Here is a 21,831-nt window from a genome sequence, read left to right on the forward strand (position 1 = left end):
AAAAATTACACCGAAACTGCTTACTATTTGAAAAATTATATTTTTTTTCAAAAAAATAACCTGGAATGTCCTCTGTGAGATTAACATTTTAATAGTTGAATGGCTGAAATCGGTCAATGTATGCTGAAGATACGCTTCGCCAAAAAAGTTTTTTTCAAGCGTTACTCTTTTTAAATACCAGGCCAGAGATGAAGAAAAAGGAAGCCTGGGTCTAAAAAAGGATTTCCCACAGATGCATGACTGTTTGGTACTACTTGTAATGTCCGAAATGAACACTAGGAGTCGCCACGATCTCTCCCTGAATTCCCTACTGAGGTTATGCGCCATATTGCCAGTCTCCTCCATCTCACCAAGCGTCGGGCATGCATGTCTCTAACCGGTTACTGAGGAGATCTCTGTAAATATTTACAGTGACCTGCGAGCCGAAATACAACACTATGGAGGCCGTCAAAGCATTTAACAACGAGGTTTGTTTAAAATCATTGCAAAAAATGAGCATATTGAGAATCTGTTGTCTAATTCACATTGGGGGTAGCTAACTGGCTAACGTTAGCATAAAGAGGCAGAAAAGGAGGGTTGTTTCACACAAGGCCGCTGTCTGTTCCTAGCAATGCAGCGATAACATAACGATATCTAGTGTCAAACACATGTTAACTACATAGACTACGTTTGTGAATTGGGTGTTTATTAATATGCATCGCGTTAGATTGGAAGACTTAAGTAAAATATTTCCCTCGGGCCGCTGCTAACCGTAACTAGCTCCAAGTTAGCAAAACCGCTTCAGTTACGTGATAAGTTGGCAGGCTAAGTAACTGATGGGTACAGAAATAAATCTCATCTCTCTCATTTTGTCAAAATATTCACTGTCGTGATGCTTCCTTGAAATGGGCGTTAGCTTGTTGGTGTATATCCTATAAATCACATTTGATAACTTAATTTGTTCAGAAACCGTTAGGTCAACCTTTAGCTAACTAAAGGCTTTAAGCTACTAGCGTAACCAGCATTTGTCTGCTTCAATACATAAGTCTGTGTGCGTTTGTATGATCGCTGTGCAGTCAATGTGGGTATGTATGTAATTTCACAATAGACAGTGGTTAAGTTGCGAATGGTTATATTGTTGTAATAGCATCAAAACAAATGCTAGTCCACCACCTCGTCACGTTGCGATTTTTACTGATTCTCTGCCACCAATTTATTATTTAGGTTTTGCATGTGCTGAACAAAGATTGCAGACGAGTAGTAATAATAACTGATTGCAGTTTTCTTTATTATTGTGATGGCATTTTAGGTGCATTGCGTAACTGTAAGTGTTTTGTGTTTTATTTTTCAGCTGTACTCGTTGAACGAGTACAAGCCTCCGATCTCTAAGGCCAAGATGACTCAGATTACCAAGTCTGGAATCAAGGCTATAAAAGTAAGTATGTAGTGTTAAAGGATGAGGCAGGCAAAAGATAAAGACAAGGTCTTTAAAGGGAGCTGCTCACCACTTCTTATAACAAACACCCAGCTTTCAACAGAATTTATATGGTTTGTAATATATAATTACTTTCATAGACTATAAGACCTAAATAAACGTTTAAATGAACACTATGTCACAAATAAGCTTTAAGGACTTTGCCCTTTTTCTTTAAAGGTCTGTTTTACACCTGGTTGGGTAATGCAAAACTATTTTTCTTTTAAGATCATCTCAATGCAGTTTGTTTTTCTAAAAAAAAACATAAACAAAAACTTTTTTTGGATGGAATGAAATAGGAGCAGTATAGCAAGCCAACACATGATGGATGCAATCCTTAGTGATGTTGTGACCGTTCATATATCACACCCTTGTAATGCTGTACCGATCCTGTGGTATGTTGTTTAATAATTTGATATACAACAGAAAAAGAGCAGACAGACATAATCAACCAAGTCAGACACTTGTGTGGGTGTAATAGTTTTATGGTCGTTGCTTTTATTTAGGCAAAAATCAAAAAACAATATTGGTTTCACTTACTGTCGGTTCCCTTAGAAGAGATAATATAAGAATCTTGAAAACAATCAGCTGAATGTAATTTTGCCATTTTCAGTTTAATTACATATAACCTGTCTTATAAAATTTCTTTGCCTCAGTCTGACATTAAACTAAGTAAACTAAAAGTGGAGTTGTGTTAGTGAGCTGTTGCTTTTAAAAGGAGGCTATGCCAGAGGTTTGGTAATAACTTAGAGCTGCCTAGTTTATTTCTGCTGCAAATGATAAGAAAGTATCACATCTCTGACCACACGGCAGCAGTCAGTGTCTGCACTGTGCTACATTGTGCTTAGTCGTTTGGTGGTCACATTCTAATCCAGTCATCACTGATCGGTGTATAATGCAGAGGAAAATTGACTTGTAGCTTAAAAGGGCAGTTGAGGTCAAACTTAAGCCTGGAAAATACAGTGTTGTTCAGAACATTAGTCATGTTTCTGATTTAAACAAAAAATAAAAAATAAAAAAACATATCCTGATGTAGACAACTCAAAAGTATATTCTCACTATAGATATAGTGAGTTATACCTTTGGTGGCAGCAGGAGCATCAGTTTTTAGCCTGCTTTTTGAAACAAAATATTGCCAGATATGTATGTCTGGACAACTATCAAGGAATTTACTAAAGAAATCTTAGCATTTGGAGCAGCGTGTGGGCTGTGTACATTGCAGGCCAGTTTGACTTTGCCCCTTTTTTCCTATGAAATATGTTGAATACCACAGCATGTACAAAACAAATGCATGAAGTCGGTACTAGGCACCATGTATGAGCAAAACATTAAATTTCGGTCATAGGCACGTTTGCACCTTTGATATTGCCACTTAAAATTCCAAATGTCTTTGCCCCCTCTTAAATTTATGGTGAGGGTTTCCCCTTAAATCCATTTTTTTTCTCTTTTTTGTCAGAAAGGATTTTTTAGTAGTTTGTCTCTATGGCTGGTGTCCTGTACCTTTGACACTTGAACGACAATAGGAAAACATTTTCTTTCTTGACAAACATATTGCAGTTATTAATACTATTAATACTATATGTGGATCAATAAGACCTGAGAGCATAATCAGGACACCAGGCATTAACAGTTTAATTCTCTGATAATGCATTTTTTGTACTCTTGTTTCTAAAGGAACTGCTGTGCCTTGTGTTGCTTGTGAATAACACACGTTTCCCCTTCCCTCAGCAGCTCTCCCAGCTCCCCCAAAGCACTGAAAGTGAAGCAGGAGGATGGGGTGGAGAGAGTTACAAAGAAATAAGAGAATCCCTAACCAGCTTAGGTAGGAGTATGGGTTGTTTCACAAGGAAGATGGAAGAAGACTAAAATATTTCAAACTTAATGTGTTCCCACACATTCAGAGTTGCACAGGTCTTTTGCTGTTCTGGTTGTCATGAGTTAGTCGATGTTGGTTATGGACTCTGGATTGTGTTGTGGGTTTAGGTTTCTGGTAATGAACATTTGTGTTTATGGGTAGTTAATGCAGTAACAGTGTGATTCTTGTGAGTTCAGTAAGTTTTCGGAGCAAACAGGCTTTGCTTCATACTGAGTATTGATGGAAAAAGAACAATCATCTGCTAAAGGGGGGGGGGGGGGTAAATTTTGAAGACTTTATGGGAGGCAAATAGACTAGATTCCATTATTGATTTTTCATATGGACATTGGGTATTCATGGGAACACAAACTACACTGCACCTACACTAAACATTACACCTACACTACATATAGACTCAGTTCCCTTGATTCTGACATCACATTTGATGGTCGAAGGGGTGGGGTGGTTACAGATGGCTTTTATTTATAAGATGCAGAATCCAGTAAGTAGTAAGACTGTAGTACATGCAGCATGTGTCAGATAATTGAAAGATTTTCTGCTCTTTGTAATACTTTTACATTACTTTTACATTTAAGGCAGAAAATAGCCTTAAGGTTTGGAATCTGTGGCATTGACTACACAATACTTACATCTCCGATGGTTTGATTTCATGATAATCCATTCAGCACAGCTAATTCTGTATTTTTGCACAAGCAAAGAAAACAACAACAGTCCGGCAAGTCTAGGTGTAATGTTGCCCATGCTATAGCTCAGTGAGACAATTTGAAGAACTAGATGATATCTAGCTTGTTGCCTTTTGTTCTCTTCATTTTATTTAAATAATGACAGCTTTCTAATAGGTAGGTTCTGGTTGTTTTGATTCACAAAGGCATGTTCATTGCCATCACTTTGTGTGATTTGTATAATTGCAGAATCAACGCTATTGCATTGTCAGCAATGTTGCTAAACATCTCTGAGATGCACAGTGCACATTTTTTCAATTTTGAAAAATCAGTATTGTTGGGATCTTCCCTCATTCTGCATCTGTTGTGTACACTTACAAATGAACTGGTTTTTGGATTTTACAGGATTTTGAATAGGGTTGTAGGCAATGAACATTTTCCAAGTTTTGGTTCCCTTTGTTTGCGGACAGCTTTCCAACAGTAGATGTTGGTCTCTTTTCCTTGCCTTTCATGTCCTTGGTATGGTCTCTATGTTGCATTTGTCTTTCTTTACCCTACTTATTTTATTTTTATAGAAGGTTGAGTCACTGGAAAAAAATAACTGTATCGAATCATAAAATATAATGCTGCTTCACCATGTGATTCAACAGAATCCTTTAGGACCTAAAACAACATGTGACAGAGTGAAGACATTGCTGTCATTGTTATGTTGTGTAGTCTGGTAAAATAACAGTGTCAAGTAAAGTAAGTTGTTACAACCTACTGGTACATAAGCTACTTCCAATGTGAGAGCATAATAATAGTTTAGGTAGGGATAGGCACGTTAATGCATACATTCTCAATGACTTGATGCATGCTTTCGAAAGACATACCGGTGTTGTGCAGACAGGGTGTGTCTTGTGTCAGTTGCTTTCTATGAGCTCTTCCACTCGCCCTTTCACACATCTGATTCGGCGTACAATACAATTATCCAAACTTCAACTTTTCACACAGGACAGTTATGTGCACCAGCACCACAACAAACAGGCTGTGTGAATGGAGCTAGTATTATTTTTAAATATTACTTAGTTGTCTGCTACATTTTTGGATGGGTGGGTAAAAAGGCCATGTTCGTAATAACTTGTTAAAACTTAACATGCAGCAGACTATGGGTGTGATAACACAGGTCCTCTTTGTGCTCTGTCAATGTGCAGTCACAGAAAAATGGTGGGATTACAGAGATAAACTGCTCCCTGTAGTGTCTCTAAATAAATCCTGTCTGATCACATTTCTGGAATCTTTAAGTAGTGTCTACTGCTGAAAATGCAGGGCAGAACAAGCCACTATTAAGATACCAAATATTTTATAATACAGATACAGTTTTTGCTCTTGATTTTATTAGTATAAGTTCATAGAACAGGTTAAATGGATCGAAGAAATGAACCTGCTCTCTGCCCAGCTACAATGTTATAACTCTATGTACCCTAAAATGGCCCTGACTTGTAGTCATTACGGTACTTTAATATACACTTGTTGTTCGTAGTTATGGTAAAGGATTGTGTGTGGAGCGGTGATTGATGCATATTTTAGCATTTTGGTTTGCGAAAATTGGCTCTAAATGTTGCTTCTGAAATAGTTGACAGCTGAAATACAACATACATGAGTAAGATGAAAGCTAATCTGTCATAATGTGTAGAACAATGTTAGATCACAATTATTAACAATTAGATTACATTACATTAGATTTTCTGCATTTTTTTCTAGGCATGTCAAGTCTGTTACACTTTAAAATTACTAACTGTAGTTTGTCTACTCATACTGAATTTGATCTGTCATTTACAAATGGCAGTCTGCTGATGCATCTGTTCTGATTTAACATTAAGGCTGGGGACACACTACGTTATTTTTTTGCCCAATTTCACCCATGACTCTCTGTCGGGCAAAGTCTGCACTAGTTGGGGACAGTCGGCAACAAAATCTGTTAATGTGTGAGAGGGTGAAGATGCGAATCTACAAGTGAGTGGGGGGAACAGACCCAACCCGACCTCAGTCGCAGTCAATCAAACATGTTGGGCCAAGTCTGGACGCAGTCGGGTAGTTGTAGTTTGGTGTTGCCAAATAATGCAAAACAGAGGGCAGGACACGGGACAGTGTCAGAAGTCGACAGGACGTAGCAGGAATATCAAAACAATGATTGACTTCTCTACTACTTGACCCAAACCTGGTGTTTCTCCTTGATGTGTTTTTTTCTAAGCAGAAAGCTGTGCAGACAACAGCAGCAGCGAGCCCATTATCTTCCTTGTTTGTTTACTTTTTCTTCTTTTTTCTCTTCCTTCTTCTTCTTTGAGTTTTTTGGCGTCTGCCAAACAACAATTTGACGCATTACCGCCACCACCTATCACTATTGCGAAAGTTTGCTGCGTTCAGTTGGCTTTAGTTGGTTTGACAAATCATGTAGTCTGTGATCCCTCATCTGGAGCAGTTGTTAAATGTGTGATCGTCATCCTCATATAAAACTGTGCTGAAGCCAGTCTGTTAGTGTCCCCAGTCTAAAACTCAAACCTTCAGATGAAGAAAATGTTATCTTTCTGCATTAAAACAAAAGACAAGAAATGATCTTTGCAATCCTCTTGTCAGTACCTGATTATTTAGCATGTGGACGTGTATTTATTGGCACATAAAACACCCCCAGCCTACAATAAACAAAAAGTTCACTTGGTTGTAGAGTTCAGTACCACTGATTAGGCACATTGGATGGTCAGGATGGAGTAGTTAAAGAAAGCTGTTTGATCACTGTGTAGAACCTTGGTGTTAAGGCATTAACTGACAGCATCTAATACCATGTTAATTCAATTCTGGCCTGGGGGTTGTCTGTCTGAATGCATAAACCCTGAGCGCACCACTGATTAATTAAGGCAGAAATTGCTTGAAAGGAACACAATTAGGTTCCAAGTAACTTCCCATAAGGAATACATTTAAGTGTCTGTTCATCAACCCCCTACCCCCTGCATCTCAAACAACGAGTAGCATCTGTTTTCACAACTGGTTTGATATAATCTGCCAAAAATGTCAAAATGTTTTTTGATTGAACTTGACAATAGAAACCCCCAACACCCTCTCTCAACCTGTGCTTCCTGTTCAAGAGAGTGATTTTTCATTAAGAAAATGTGGATTGGATTATTTGTTAGCAGAAGAATACAGATTGATGACACTCATGCTCATTGAGGACAATGACCAGCTTATCGAAGAACTTCTTACCACATGTTCTGCTCTTAAAATGTGTACTGAAATATTAGATTTCTTCAAATGTGTCTTGAAAAGGACTGAAATACCTGTATAGTTTAAAAATGTCAAATGAATACTTAGATTCATTAATCTAAATATTAGAAAGTTGTCATAATTTTACCAGCCGGATAAATTTGGATAAATCAGTATCTTCCAGTGAGTTATTTTGAGTACGTAATCAATGCATTGTATTACAAAGAAGTGTAACTAACTTAGGTTTAAACCCTAATATCATGGTATAAAGACCTCTTGGAACGGATGCTTTTAATCCTTAATAGATGCTTATATTGTTCTCACGTTGACGCAGTAAATCCAATACTATTTTTTGTTGGTAGTTTTTCGAGGGTAGGCAGATTTTTGAGTTCTGTGTAAAGTTTTAAATTTTTTGTACACTGACCCAGGCTCTGCAGTATGTCTGAACAGTTGCCTAGGAACTCGCAGACACTGCAGTATTTGTTTTCTTGGGCTAGAAAGGTATGTGCTCATTATGGTTGCTGGAGAGTCATGACTCAGGATGTTGATTGTGTTTGTAATAACTTTGCATTGCATATACATTTTTAATATTTCATTGTTTTCTTGTTATTCACATAAAGAACCTAGCTAAATCAACTTTAACTGCTTTTCTCATTGTATTTCCCACGGTAGCTACTTAGTTCATGCTTAGTAAACTAACCCAAGCCCTTATTATTTATTAGCCGAATTGTAAAGGGGAAAAAATAAAAAAAAAAAAATTAAACTGTTAGCCTTTTTACATATTTTAAAGAAAGTGCCGGTGGTCTGTAAAACTCCTAAAGTAGAGCTTTCTTCATAACTACTGACAGACAAAGCTGACACATGCAGTCATCACCACAGAAATGGAGAGCAGTGCATGGGCAGGGCGTGAGGTTAAGTGTTCATTGATGTTGTCTGATTAGACATATAGGCCTTGAGTGAATCTTTGCAGGTAGGCTGGAGCTGCTGATGTGTATTCTCAGGTTAATCTGCAGTCACTGCAAGAGACTTCTTAAAACATAACATCTTTTCCTTTACTTCTTTTGTGTCATTTTTTTCCTTTAACAGAACAGACATTTTCTTTGTGTGTGCGTGTTAATTTACACATGCTGGGTGTTTGATTGCATTCACTCAATTATGGTTTGATGTGTTTCTGTCAAAGCAATGATTTGAACTCATTAATATGCATTAAGAAGGATTTTTTTCATTTAAAAAAAATCCAGTAAAATGCAGTCTCTGTCTAATTGCAGCACATCAGATACTGTGGTAGTATGTTCTAATTAAATTGAACTTTAACTGCTACGGTTGTAGCAAAGGAACCTCACTAAGCTTGAATTGAAAATTGTTATTTCTCTCCAGAATTCAATCCCTGTATAAAAAAGCCATTCTCTCTGACCAGTTTATCTCTTGTACTGTAACTCCATCTACTGGCTGACTTGCAGAAAGAACACAAGGTCTGAATGAGAAAATGTTGACTCTTCATTGCTGTCAATATAAGTTGTGTTGTTGCTGTAGAAAGAGCAGGTATAATGCTTCAACCTTTTAAAGTAGTAAAAGAATAATTTTTCAAAACTTTCAGTAATAAATTAATAGATAACACTAAAGTAAAGACTTGGTGTGTCACCTTAACCTTTGTTAATCTGGGTTTCACAATAAGGCTTTAATCTGTGTACAGCTGTTTTAGGTTTGCTCACTGATATGAGTTTTTCTCTCCAACTTAGATAGATCGAGTAGGTATGGAAATGCATGTTGACAAGTATAATATTAACATCTCTGGTGCTGATTTCTATTTTTTTCTAAAGGTAAACAGCTGCTCACACTGGCACAAAGTGGTTCCTCTGCTACTAAATGCAGAGGCAATAGAGAAACGTGATTGGTCTAAAAGCACCATAATTGGGTATTTTGTGGTTATTATCTTGACGTTAAAGCTGCCAGGCCTGCTTTTTGTTTTCATTCCATGGCACGTACCAACAACAGTAAGCTGCCTTATTAAGTAGGTCATACTCTGCTATTTTTGTTATGGGTGGCCCGTATAGAGTCTGTTGACCAAATAGAAGTTAATGAATAGGATCATCTAGAGTATATAAATACATTTTATTATCTTTTTATATTACATTTCAACAAATGTCCTTTTATTTGTCACTTTCCCTGTCATAATCATTGTTGTCATTGGGCAACAATGGGCTCTTTTTGACTTCTGAACCAACTCTTAAGACTCAGCGATGTGCACAAATGCATTTCTAATTCAGCTTTTACATACAGATAAATAACATTGCCCGCCGTTCATGAGGAGTGCCTCCATGCTGGTTCCTTTTTACTTTGTATTACTAATATACCACCAATGTAAATTTCAGTTATGTCTATTATTCCTCCTTTAAATAATATATTCCTATCAGAATATTTATGTACTACAAATTGCACAGCTGACAGTGTAATGAATTATTACTTGTCCTGATGTGTTATTGCATGGTTCAGTTATAACCTTAAAAATTTCCAGCCTTACAGGTTAGAAGATGTAATTATTTAAAGGCTATATTTATTTTAATTTCATGAATTTGTAAAACTACCAGTAGAAAAAAAACTCAATCCCTCTCTCTTCTGTGTCAGTCACAAGTCAGTGTTAGTGAAATTTGAATTGTTCTCTTTTCTGTTTTCAGTTCTATTTTAGCCTAATCTGCCTTCAGTTTTCTATTAATTGGAGCCACTGCTTTATATTCTTGCACTGACCCCTTTGTTCTAACTATTCTCTATTCACATCACTCAAAATGTTTTCTTTCTGCTTCACTTTCAGTTCTACAAGCATGTTGTCCAGAGTGTAGAAAAGTTCATACAAAAGGTGGGTTTTCTAATTTAATGATACTGTGTTTTGTAAAGTGGTGCAGTTATGGATTATCTACATTTTTATAGTATCCTAAAACCTTGTGTCTTGTTTGTTCCACAGTGCAAACCAGAATACAAGGTCCCAGGGCTGTATGTCATCGACTCAATTGTCAGACAGTCACGACACCAGTTTGGCACAGAGAAGGATGTTTTTGCACCGCGCTTCAGCAAGAATATTATTACAACGTTCCAGCATCTCTACCGCTGTCCTTCAGATGATAAGGTCAGACAGTTTTTAATAGGTTTTCTGTTCCTCTCTGTGGCTTTTCATTTCTGTGGCTAGTTATGGTTTCATGGGAGTTGATATAGGACTTTTTGATTTATAGGATATAGGAAGAGGAGCTTTGAGGAATAGATGAGGAATGGTCTTACTTTATTACAATGCTGTTATTGAGTGGTTTGAATGCCTTGATGCTTGAATTATCAAGTCTCTATTCTTCCCATATTATCATGGATAAATACCTAAAATTTGACAAGGGGTACAGGACAGAGAGACCAAAAAATGTGTTAATGTACTAGACTTCTGTTGTTGTATGTATTTTTTATAATTCTGCAGCTCTCCCAAAAGGACAGTGTGCTTTTATTTGACTGATGTGTCACCCTTGACTTTGTCGTCCTTGTGTTTCCAGAGTAAGATAGTGCGAGTCCTCAATCTGTGGCAAAAGAATGCTGTCTTTAAGAGTGACATCATCCAGCCTTTGTTGGACATGGCAGCAGGGATTCCACCTCCCAGCGTCACACCCGTCATGCCCAGCAGTGCTGCGCCAGTCAATAACACTACACCTGGTCAGTAAGAGTAGAGTGAAATATGCATACTTATATACTAAATTGATCAGATAAATGATAAGACACCAGATTACCTTCTGGTTCACTTTACACTTTTCTCTCTTAATGTGTCCAGGCACTCCGGCTACACCAGCCACTCCAGCCAACATAGTCCAGGGTTTACCTGACTGGGCTTCCCAGATTACCAACACAGATACTGTGGCTGCTGTTGCACAAATCCTACAGAGTCCTCAAGGACAACAGGTTAGTGAATGTGTCCATTCAATGTGCTTTTAAACTAAAAATGTAAATTGAATACCGTGTAGCTTATGCTGTGGGGTTTTAAATATGTATGAAATGTCACCTGTTACAGCTTCAGCAGCTGGTGCAGAGTCTGCAGATGCAACAGCAGAAGCCCCAGCCGTCCCTGCTGCAGGCTTTGGATGCTGGCCTGGTGGTGCAGTTGCAAGCTCTCACAGCTCAGCTCACAGCAGCCGCTACTGCCAACAGCCTCAATCCCTTGGAGCAGAGGGTCTCCTCTTTTAATAAGGTAATGCAGCACTCAGCAGTCTTGTTTCCTGCTGTATCAGAAACTCCCTAACAAGATTTATGTTTTGTCTTTGTTACAGAAACTTTTGGGTCCTTTTGACTTTGGGAATGATTCTGAGCGCAGTGAAGAAACTAAAAAGGACACCTCGTCATCTCAACTGTGAGTTCAGTGTGTATTTTCTGTTACTGCTCTCCACACCAGTGAGAACCTGTAAATAAGGATGTAGAGTTCATGACCCTTCACTCTGACAACCATGTCCCTTGAGGGCTTGTATCTAATCAGGTTGTTGACCACTTACAGGCCCATGGTGTCTGAGTCCATGAACAGTTCCCTCTTCCATCAGCTGGCAGAGCAACTGCAACAGCAAAACCTGGAGCAGTTTCAGAAGCAGCTGTTGGAGCACCAGCAGAAGGTACAAACCTAGTCATTTGATGTGCAGTTTTAAAAAAAATTTAAACGTCTTGTTTGTTACATGTAGAACAACATTTAGGGCCCGAGCACCGAATGGTGCAAGAGCCCTATTGAAACCCTTAGGATTATTATTATTTTTTTTTATTTTATTCCCCCCCCCCCCCCCCCCCCCCCGAGATTGCATTTTTGGGGGCCTTAACATGCCCAAAAACTCACCAAACTTGGTAGAAAAATTCATTCGCCTGAAAAATTTTGAAATTTGCTGACGTTTGAAACGCACATAGGAAAATGACTCTATAGCGCCCCCATCGCGTAGCCCCTCTGGCCAGTTTGACACAGGATTATGAAAATTGGCACACATATGTATCACCTCAAGCCGCACAAAAAAGTCTCTTGGACCCCCCCTCCAAACCCAACAGGAAGTCCGCCATTTGAAAGTTTGTGGCCATTTTTGGCGATGTGTGACCCTGCTGCAAAACTTTTCACGCCTCACATACTTCATCGGATTGAGCTGAAAGTCATCGTGTCCACTCCGGACACCATAGGGAATAGACGCATTCCAAAACTCTTACAAAAGTCTGACGGTGTGGCCGGGGCGTGGCCTCAAAGTTTGACCATTTCAGAGGAAACAGGAAGTCGCTATAACTTCTTCGTTTTCTGTCCGATCTGTACCAAATGTCACATGTATGATCAGAGTCTGACCCTAAACACATCTATACAACAATATTGAGGCTTTGACAGAGCGCCACCTACTGGCTACACAAAATGTTGTGTTTTCATAGGTTTTTCTGCATGCCCCTGTGGCCTGTTTTGGGGAGGCTCATGAAAATTGGCACACATGTGTATCACCCCAAGATGCACAAAAAAGTCTCTTGGACCCCCCTCTCCAAACCCAACAGGAAGTCCACCATTTTGATTTTTTTTTGTAATTTATGGCGATTTCCGACCCTGGTATAAAACTTTTCACGCCTCGCATACTTCATGCAATTGAGCTGAAATTCACTGTGTCCACTCAGGACACCATAGGGAATAGACACATTCCAACACTCTTTCAAAAGTATTACCGTGTGGCGGGGGTGTGGCCTCAAAGTTGACCATTCGCCATTACAAGGGAACTCGCTGTATTTTATGCAGTACTACCCATATACTTTATGCAATGTGGACAAAATCTCACAGTACTGCTATGGACCCGAGTCTGAACAGATATATATGCTAATAGGATGATACGGTCATAGCGCCACCTACTGCTAACAGGAAAGATTGGTTGTAAACATGTGTTTGTTGTATATCTCTGCAAATGAGAGGAGAGAAGAGCATAGTACAGGAGAGTATAGGAGACAAGAGCATAGGAGAGAAGACAGCGATAGCCCCGCGGATCGCAAGGTCTGCGAGGGCCCGCAATGCTGCTTGCAGCTTTAATTTGTTGTTTCTATCGTTACAGATTATTCTGTGTTTTCTATTTAAGTAGCACAGTTAACCCTGTTTTGTGTAGTGAATGGTCAATAATATATACAATATATACAATATATTGACAATATATACTGGTTTTGTATGTCTTCCAGGCAATGAACATAGAAGGGCAGGACTCAATCTTTGGGCAAGAGAACTCTGTTACAACTGCTCAGAGCAGCAGCCAGCCACAGCTTTCTGAGTCAGATAATAAGGTGGATGACTCCATAGACAACCAACAACAGGTAATCATGGCCAGTGGGCTTTTATCAAAATTGTCAATAATACTTCATTAGATGTGGGTTGTATACACATACTTTAGAAATATGTATCTCTGTAAATTAATGTTTTGTTCTAAGCCTTGGTCTGGCTTTACTGCATTAATCCTGTCTTTTCTAGGACATGGATCTGGATGAGGGCCCTGATGGAATGGAGGAGGAGATCTTTGAGGCAGAGGAGAAGAAGGCTGCGCGGTCCAGAACACGCTCAAGGTCGCGTTCTAGGTCAGTCAATTCGTTTTTGAAATACCAATATCAGACAGCCTTTTGAATGTGAATGTGTGTATTACTGAATTGTCATCTGACCATGTTGGAGAAGTGATGAAATATAAATCATCTTAGAAAAATGTGGTATATAAATTTGACCTTAGACAACTTGCTGTTCAAGAAAACTTTATGGAAGTAGTTCAGACATGATGATGTTCATCTCGAGAGTACATTAACCAAAACACACCGATTCAGTCAACTGTGTCTAGCTTTGTGACTTTGTCTAGCTTATTCTGTGTGAAGTGTAATGATTTAGTACTAACATTAAGATGTGTGTATTTTCTTGATTGTCTTAAGTAAATGTAGGTAATATTAAGTAAATCAATGCTTAAGGAGCTGATGTAAAATCAGTTTGGAAAAATTGTCAAGAGTTTTGGAATCTCTCTGTAGGTCTCCCAAGAGGAGACGGTCCAGGTCCCGCTCTGGTTCACGGAAACGCAAGCACCGCAAGCGTTCACGCTCACGTTCCAGAGATCGTAAGAGGAAGTCTTCACGGTCTTACTCAAGTGAAAGACGTGCACGTGAACGAGAAAAGGAGCGGCAGAAGAAAGGGCTGCCTCCAATACGTTCAAAGACTTTAAGTGGTAAGTGGAAGTCCTTGTTTGATGCTGATTATTCCCTTATCAGTGTTTTCCCCTGATTAACTATGTTAAATAATTTTTCTTTCTCCTTGTCTAGTTTGCAGCACTACTCTTTGGGTAGGCCAAGTGGACAAAAAGGCTACTCAGCAAGATCTCACTAATCTGTTTGAAGAGTTTGGCCAGATTGAGTCAATCAATGTAAGTAAACCCTCTAATTTAGTTCCAGAATCTCAGGCAGTTCTTTGATCTCAGACATCTTCAAAAGAAATCTAATGAGAGAGCCTCAGTCTGTCAGTCTGTCATTAGTATTGTGATGGCCTCTGCTGTTGTTAATGATCTGCAATTTTTTGGCTATCATCTATCTTTTTCACTTCTCAGCATTTCTCTATTCTGTGCATTTTCTCTGGATTTTGTGATGTCTTACACTCACGTCTGTTGGTATTCTCCTGCATGGTCATGTGTTGTTCAACCTTCTTTTGTCCTATGTAATGTAATCTGTGCATGTGTGTTTCTGCAGATGATCCCCCCGAGAGGTTGCGCCTACATCTGTATGGTTCACAGACAGGATGCATACCGCGCCCGCCAGAAGCTCAGCACTGGCTCTTTTAAGATTGGCTCTAAGATCATCAAGGTCCCCATTACTTCTATAATTTAATTTATTGTGTTCTCTATCTCTTTGTTGTTTGTTCTAATGTAATTTTCTATTGATTCCAGTGAGGGAAGTTTAGCTTTCCAGGCACATCTTCGTATGCTCCTAGAAATTACTTTGAAATTGACTTTAGATGTCCTTGTATTCCAGATTGCATGGGCTCTGAACAAAGGAGTGAAGCAGGAGTACAAGCAGTTTTGGGATGTGGACTTGGGGGTCACCTACATACCGTGGGAGAAGGTTAAAATGGATGATTTGGATGGCTTTGCTGAAGGTGGAATCATTGATCAAGAGACTGTCAATGATGGTAAAAAGAAAGTCTTCTTGTTTTTTGGCACTCTAGGTTTATTGATTAAGATGCTTTAATATAAGTAGGATATGCACACAAGTTCATACACACATACCGAAAGCACAACAGACACTTCTTGGCATTTTATTATCCAAGTCATTTATCTGTTGCCCCAAATCCTCAAAGAAACTCAAAGAAAAAGATTGAATTGAAAAAAGAGAACAGCATTTCTAAATCCAAATAAATAATTTAACAAAAATTGCTAACTTTTGATTTCTCTTTTTTCAGAGTGGGAAGCTGCCAAGAGTTCTGAACCAGCCAAGGATGTTACAAGTCAACCAGTGAGCATAGAAACGGCAGCAGCATCTAATTCCCAAACAGAGACCTTCAACCAGCAGGTTACAATGATGCCTGTACAGGTACAAAAAATTTGTTGAAATGTTAAAAAAATTTTAACACATATTTCGTATCACCATTAATATTATTGTTGTTGTTTTCTACTTTCAAATGTTTGAACATGCTGTCCCATCTCAGCTACCAGTGGCACAAGCAGTTCCTGGTGCTGTAGGCTTGGTGCCTCCTACCTTTCCAGTCACCATGAGCATACCCCCACCAGGCTATGGGCCACCACCACCTTTTATCAGGGCTAGCTTCAATGCCTCACAGCCCCCACCAGGTAAATGATGGAAACTGTGTAAGATCAGGCCAATCGAAATTCACAAGCTTACATAAAACCACTTTTTTCAGGTTTCTTGCAAGCTGCACAGACAGCAGGCATGGCCTCAGCTACTACATGTAAGTATGAACATGCTACTGCTCTGACTAATGCCTGCATTTAAACATTTAGATCACTGGATTTACCTTTTCTCTGCTGCTCACATATAGCTTTAATGCAGCCTTCAGTGGCCTCCAGCCAAGATGCTGTCAAGGAATCGCCATTTAGTGCAATGATTCCTCCAACCACCACCATCCATGGCGGCTTCATGCCCTCAGCCATCCCTGGAGCTGGTGTGTTTAATCCAGTGGGAGTCCAAACTCAGCAGGCAAATGACAAATCACAGTCTGCAGATGGTATGGATGCTGCTGCAGAGCTCACACTGCAAGGTGAGACAATGCTGACTTCTTTTTAAGTGAAAGACATAGCCTATTGGACATAACCTGGCCAGCCATGCCCACAAAAATAATATCTATGATATGTTTTTGATAATACTAGCCTTTGTCACATGTTTTGTTTGTCGGATTGGTTGCATGTCCACTGTCCTCCAGTGGAGGTTTATTTTGCGGCCCTTCTTTCCACAGACCAGACTTAATTCTTTGAATAGAATAGAAACCGTATAGGGTAGCTGACCAGGCTATGATGGACACTTACATTCTCTTTGTTATTTTTGTTTATTTTTTAATTATTTATTTCTAAAATTATGTTCTATTCTCAGGCATGCAGAATGCTGTGCGTAGTGGAATGGGTTTACTTGGCATGCACCCGCTGCATCAGTCTGGTCTGAGTGGGCAGAGAATGCCTGGCCTGCTGCCCCTTGATGTGCGACCCAACCTTCTCCAACCTGGGGCTGCTGGCCGCTTTCCACTCCTCATGCAGCAGGGCCCTGCTCAGCAAGCGGGTCTCCTTGATAGTTCCCTTCAAACCCGTGTCCGGGCACCCTTCTCTCAACTGGACCCCTTCAGCAGGCCCCCCAACATTAACAATGAAAGTTTATCCAAAACAGAAGATGAGTCCTCATCTGGGGCTGATGAGGGCAAAGATCAGGACTACCGCTTCCCTCCCATGGAAAAGCAGAGCACAGGTCTGCTGCGAACCCCTCCACCAGAGCATAGGGAGCCCATGGGGGTTGGTGGAGGTGTAGCAGGAGGAGGCAGGCCCCCCTTGCTTCAGACTCCTGGGACACAGCCAGCCAGATCCAGCCTAGTAGGACGGCTGCAGGCCCTTGCAGGCTTCACACCTGATAACCGCTGGAGCCAGGCCAGAGGAGATTTTGATGAACGAGATGGCATGCGAGGAGGTCCACAGGCTTCAGGTGGTCCAAAAGGGTTCCAGGAGGAGCGCCCCACATCTGGGCAGAACTTCCCAAACCGTTTTGACAACCGTCCTGGTACAGCAGGCGGACCAGCTGTTGCTTCTGTAAATGCTGGAGCTGCTGGTGGGCCACAGACCTGGAATCGTAGTAGTGGGGCAACAGCTCCTTTTGACAGTGAGCTACACCAGGACCTTGATGACCGAAGACGCTCTTGGGACAGGCAAAGAGACAGAGATGAAAGAGATTTTGACTTCAGGAGGGAGATGAATGGTAACCGCCACAGCCGTGAAAGAGAACGGGAGAGGGAGCGTGACCGTGACAGGGAACGTGGCCGAGACCGCAACAGAGAACATGAGCGCGACAGAGACCATGACAAAGAGAGAGACCATGAGAGAGAACGTGGAAGCTGGACGCCCCTTCTCCCCCTTCCTACACCTCTGCTTCCAACTCCACCCCTTAATCCCAACCTGACACTGAATCAAGGCAAACTGCTTGCCCCGCTCAAACTGAACCCTCAGATGCAGCAACGATTCCAGTCTACGCTTTTGGCTCAAGCTCAGGCCAAACCTTCTCTCTTGGGTCTGAATCAGCCACTGCCTCCAGCTCAGATTAAGTCCTCTGAGACAACCCAGTCACAGTCGCCACCCTCTGCCCATTCACCTGATCAATTGCCAGAGGGTCAGAGAACATCAACTGAGGCTCCCATTCAGTCTGAGTCGCCACCACAAGCAGAGACCCCTCCACACACCATTTCACCATCACAGCCCATAGTCCAGTCGCCCTCCAAGAGCTCAGCTTCTCCAGACTCAGAGACCCCAAGCCATGTCTCACCACTGGCTGAGGTCTCATCCCAGGACTCACCTGTAGCCTTGACACAAGCTGCCGGCCCCCTAGAAGACACAACTCAGTCCCAGGAGGAGCAGGAAAGCCTACAGAAGGATGATGAGGAGTTACAAGAGAGTGCCTCCTCACCTCAACCAAAATATGTCAATGGACCTGGGATTGACAGTATCACGGCTGTAGATCCTACACCTGAGACCTCTCCTGAGCCCTCTCATGAGCCTTCCCCAGAGCCCACACCAGATCCTTCCTGTGATTCTTTGCTCCCTGACAGTGACACAGAGCCACCACAGGAACAACTTGCCTCTCCTAAGGACGTAGACAGTGAACAGAGTGAGCCCATGGAGGAAGCTGCGAGTCAGCCAGTGGTAGACACTGTCACAGACACTGAGGGGACATAATCATCACTCAGTAGGTAAAAGATCATTTTGTAAAGTTGTCTCTTCTTCTCTGTACTCATGTCAGCAAACTACTACCACAACACGGGACATGGCGAATACTGACTCACACCAGTTATTGTCTGATAACCAATAACAAATGATTTTATCTCTCACAAATACCAGTGTACTTAAATAGAAGGCTCTTAGCTGATTTATGGATAGAACATTTTGTTTGTATTTTATTTCCTTTTAACTTTTTTAAGTTGTAATGACACACCACCCATTTTAATTAATATAAGCTTGGTAAATTTTATTGAATTGCCTGCCAAAATGTTTCAAATGTTTGGGGAAATTAGCTTTGACCTTCCTATGGAAGAGCGTTAGACATCCTGGCTGTTCCACAACAGACTGCAGATATATGTGAGACTTGAAAACAGCAGCTCCAGGCCCAATTATTGTCTTTCTAAAGGTTCTTCTTTTAACATGCTGATGCAAAGTTTTAGCTAAATTGATTGTGTGGTGACCTACAATGCTTTCTCTTTTTAGCAGAACAAATAGCCTTCATACGGTGAGACCAGTACAGCTGCTCATAATTAGAGAAAAAAATGACCATTTTAAAATTGAAATCCTGAAATTGTTGTATCCCCAAAAATAAATGTCTGTAATTTGTTTTTTAATTATACAGTGAACACAAGCAGAAAATTACATGCCGGGGGGAGAAAAAGAAAACAGAGGGATGTTCTGATGTCGGGTGCATATTGTTTTAGTCTGAAATAAACATGCTTTGTCTGTTTAAAAACACATGCTTTAGGACTGTTTTCTAACCAGGACCAGTGGAAAATACTGCTTTACAGACATGTACACACTGTGTGCTTGTCACTTCAGTCGATTTGATGTTCTCGTAACTCAAGTTGCTGCTATACCATCCATCCACAGAGCACTTTGTTGGATGCAGCCGTGGGATATGTAGTTTTTAGTTTGATGACTTCAGCCTGTATGTTTCCCTAAGCTTTTGCTGGGTGACTGTTGAGGATGGGATTGTGCCTTTTTGAATGGATTTGTTGGACATGATGCTAGCCATCACTGCTGTGTGATGCACACCAGACTGTGCGTGCTTTCGACAGCTCTCTGAAAAGAATGCCACCTGCACAGAATTGACTTGCCTACCGTTTGAATGGTAGCTGCGCAGTTTGTACAGCACTCACCTAGAGGAGAACAATATATACTCCATTCTGTGCATGCAGGCCTGTAGCCATGTTTTAACCTTCCTGTCTCTCTCTTGTTCATTTCATACCTGTAGTGGTTTTTTGTTGAGACATACTACTAGTAAACCATAGTCTGCTGTTCTCTCAGACCAAATGTCTACTACAGGAGTTGTGATGTTGAATAAAAATTGAAGGTGCATCAGATTTTCTTTCCGTTATTGTCATGAATTCTAATTCAGGCCGATCCAATAAATTATTCCACACATACCACTACTTAAATTGTTTGACCAAACACGTTAGTAGGTCAACTAAATAAATATATAAAGACTGAAATCTACAAGTACGTAGCCCTTTCTTTCAGCCATGTGCAGAGACCCATAATAAACAAATCTATTTCACATTTTGAGAAAAGCTCCCAAAAGACCTTAGATGCTGAACAAAGGTCAGCCTCACACTGTCAAAACACTGCAATATACTCTATTTCCCACCTAGCAATAAAGGTGCAGATTGTTGCCAAATACCCCCTAAAGCTGTGAATGTGAACATGTGAATATCCTAAAATGAAAAAAAAAAACCTGGCACTTACATCCACAAAATAGAAATGAATATACAGGAGGGAGATGTGGAGGAGGCAGAGATGTTGTTCCCCCTGCACTGCCAGGGACCCAGCTGCTACAACTGGAGGAGGTGCTTACTCAGCAAGCACTAGCAATGAGCTCCTCTCTCTGCTCATTTATGGTGTGGCTAGTGTCAGAAAACACAAGCTAGAGGATTTATTTAAACAATCGCCTCCATCATGGTGTCTACTGATGCCATTTCAGCGCTTTTTATTTTTATAGGGAAACAACCATGGGAGCAGAGCAGTTCAGTGTGCTGCATAATGCCTGTACCTCCAATTACACCTAGGCTTTGGCTGCTAATCCAAACAATCATACACAGACAAAAAATATATTTAATACTTTGACTCTGGATTAAACATCCAGAGGCAGGGTCTGGACATTTTCAGCGAGAGATGGAAAAAAAAAAATTCTGGTATTACTCAGTACATAAATTTCAAGCTCCCACCTGACTGGAAAAAAGGCCCGGGCAGTCAGCCAGGTTCAGCCTCCTGCTGACCTCCCCACAGAAAGATTTGACAGGCTGAGACTTTGAATCAACCACTATCTGCCCTCGAACAGACACACATGTCCGCAGTAGTTGGCTTTTGCTCCCACAGACAACAATAAAAATAAATCCTCGCTCTGCGGAGGGCCAGAGTTCTTTATTAGTTATTTATCTGTAGCGGGGTAATGGGCAAACCACAAATTTAGATTGTTTAAATAGGGAAATGATTAAATCTATATTCTGATTGGAATGGATTAGAATATGACTTTAAAGCCAGTATAGCCACACACCTGACGCTAGTCTAATTGTGTTACCAGTGCCAAGACATTTGCACATAACAGCCAGTTTTTACAATATAAATGCTGGCCTGGCCCATGGGAACAGACCAAAACAAGTCTGACCTTTAGCTGAGGATTACCCCAGCGTGGGTAACTCATTGAAAACTATTATAGCATGTAATAATGATGCACTGCTAGTTTATGTCCCAGTGGCTGTGCTAATGTGTGGTTTTGACTGTAGGTCAGATACAGAGAAGTTTCCTGCTGTGAGGAAGTCAATTAGACAAGAGTGCTGAATGTTAGCTTGTAAAATGGGTTTTACTGTGACATAGGGGAATCATAAAATCTTGTAGTGGCTCAACTTCAAGGCCTGATTTACCTTGTAAGAAGCATTTCACAGTAGTTATTAATATTACAGACTAGAGCTACATCTGCACAAATGTGGATATTGCTCTCCTGCTGCTACGGAAGCAGTAGTGGCAGTACCGTGTCTGGCCATTTGAGGTCAGTGTGGCACTGCAGCTCTCAGTTGTATCAGACATTGTGTGTACAGTGCAGACAGGATTCTTTGAGTGCGACAGCTCAAAATCTGCAGTGCTCACCTCTCTTACTTTCTGTTCTCTACTCTC

The 21,831-nt window shown here is 40.5% G+C and overlaps 2 protein-coding genes across 4 annotated transcripts in view; both read left to right on the plus strand.

The window, feature by feature from the left end:
* Positions 1–338: 338 nt before the first annotated feature.
* On the plus strand, positions 339–20,024 carry scaf8 (SR-related CTD-associated factor 8). 3 transcript variants are annotated; one of them, XM_028395220.1, is made up of 21 exons: positions 428–467; positions 1,331–1,414; positions 3,182–3,275; positions 10,038–10,082; positions 10,188–10,349; positions 10,756–10,912; positions 11,028–11,155; positions 11,265–11,441; positions 11,521–11,600; positions 11,742–11,853; positions 13,415–13,546; positions 13,701–13,804; positions 14,237–14,430; positions 14,525–14,625; positions 14,945–15,058; positions 15,227–15,383; positions 15,654–15,784; positions 15,900–16,041; positions 16,113–16,160; positions 16,251–16,469; positions 16,799–20,024. In XM_028395220.1, exons 6-21 carry the CDS (start codon positions 10,834–10,836, stop codon positions 18,634–18,636), a joined length of 3,756 nt encoding a protein of 1,251 aa, XP_028251021.1. In that variant the 5' UTR covers positions 428–467; positions 1,331–1,414; positions 3,182–3,275; positions 10,038–10,082; positions 10,188–10,349; positions 10,756–10,833; the 3' UTR covers positions 18,637–20,024. The 3 variants fall into 3 exon arrangements, with proteins under 3 accessions (XP_028251020.1, XP_028251021.1, XP_028251022.1); XM_028395221.1 differs by having other exon boundaries at positions 430–467; positions 3,185–3,275; XM_028395219.1 differs by lacking the exon at positions 3,182–3,275 and having other exon boundaries at positions 339–467.
* tiam2a (TIAM Rac1 associated GEF 2a) overlaps positions 18,602–21,831 on the plus strand; it is a 79,119-nt gene continuing 75,889 nt past the window's right edge. The window contains exon 1 of the mRNA XM_028395217.1: positions 18,602–18,650. The gene's annotated coding sequence lies outside the window, so the exon portion shown is untranslated. The remainder of the gene's footprint in view (positions 18,651–21,831) is intronic.

The sequence above is a fragment of the Parambassis ranga genome, chromosome 22, assembly GCF_900634625.1.
Source record: "Parambassis ranga chromosome 22, fParRan2.1, whole genome shotgun sequence".
NCBI classification, from domain to species: domain Eukaryota; kingdom Metazoa; phylum Chordata; class Actinopteri; family Ambassidae; genus Parambassis; species Parambassis ranga.

Coding starts and splice junctions, on each gene's coding strand:
- scaf8 (XM_028395219.1), top strand. CDS start 438: ATGGAGGCCGTCAAAGCATTTAACAACGAG. Junction 11,854..13,414: donor TGTTGGAGCACCAGCAGAAG/GTACAAACCTAG, acceptor TATGTCTTCCAG/GCAATGAACATAGAAGGGCA. Junction 15,785..15,899: donor TTACAATGATGCCTGTACAG/GTACAAAAAATT, acceptor GTCCCATCTCAG/CTACCAGTGGCACAAGCAGT.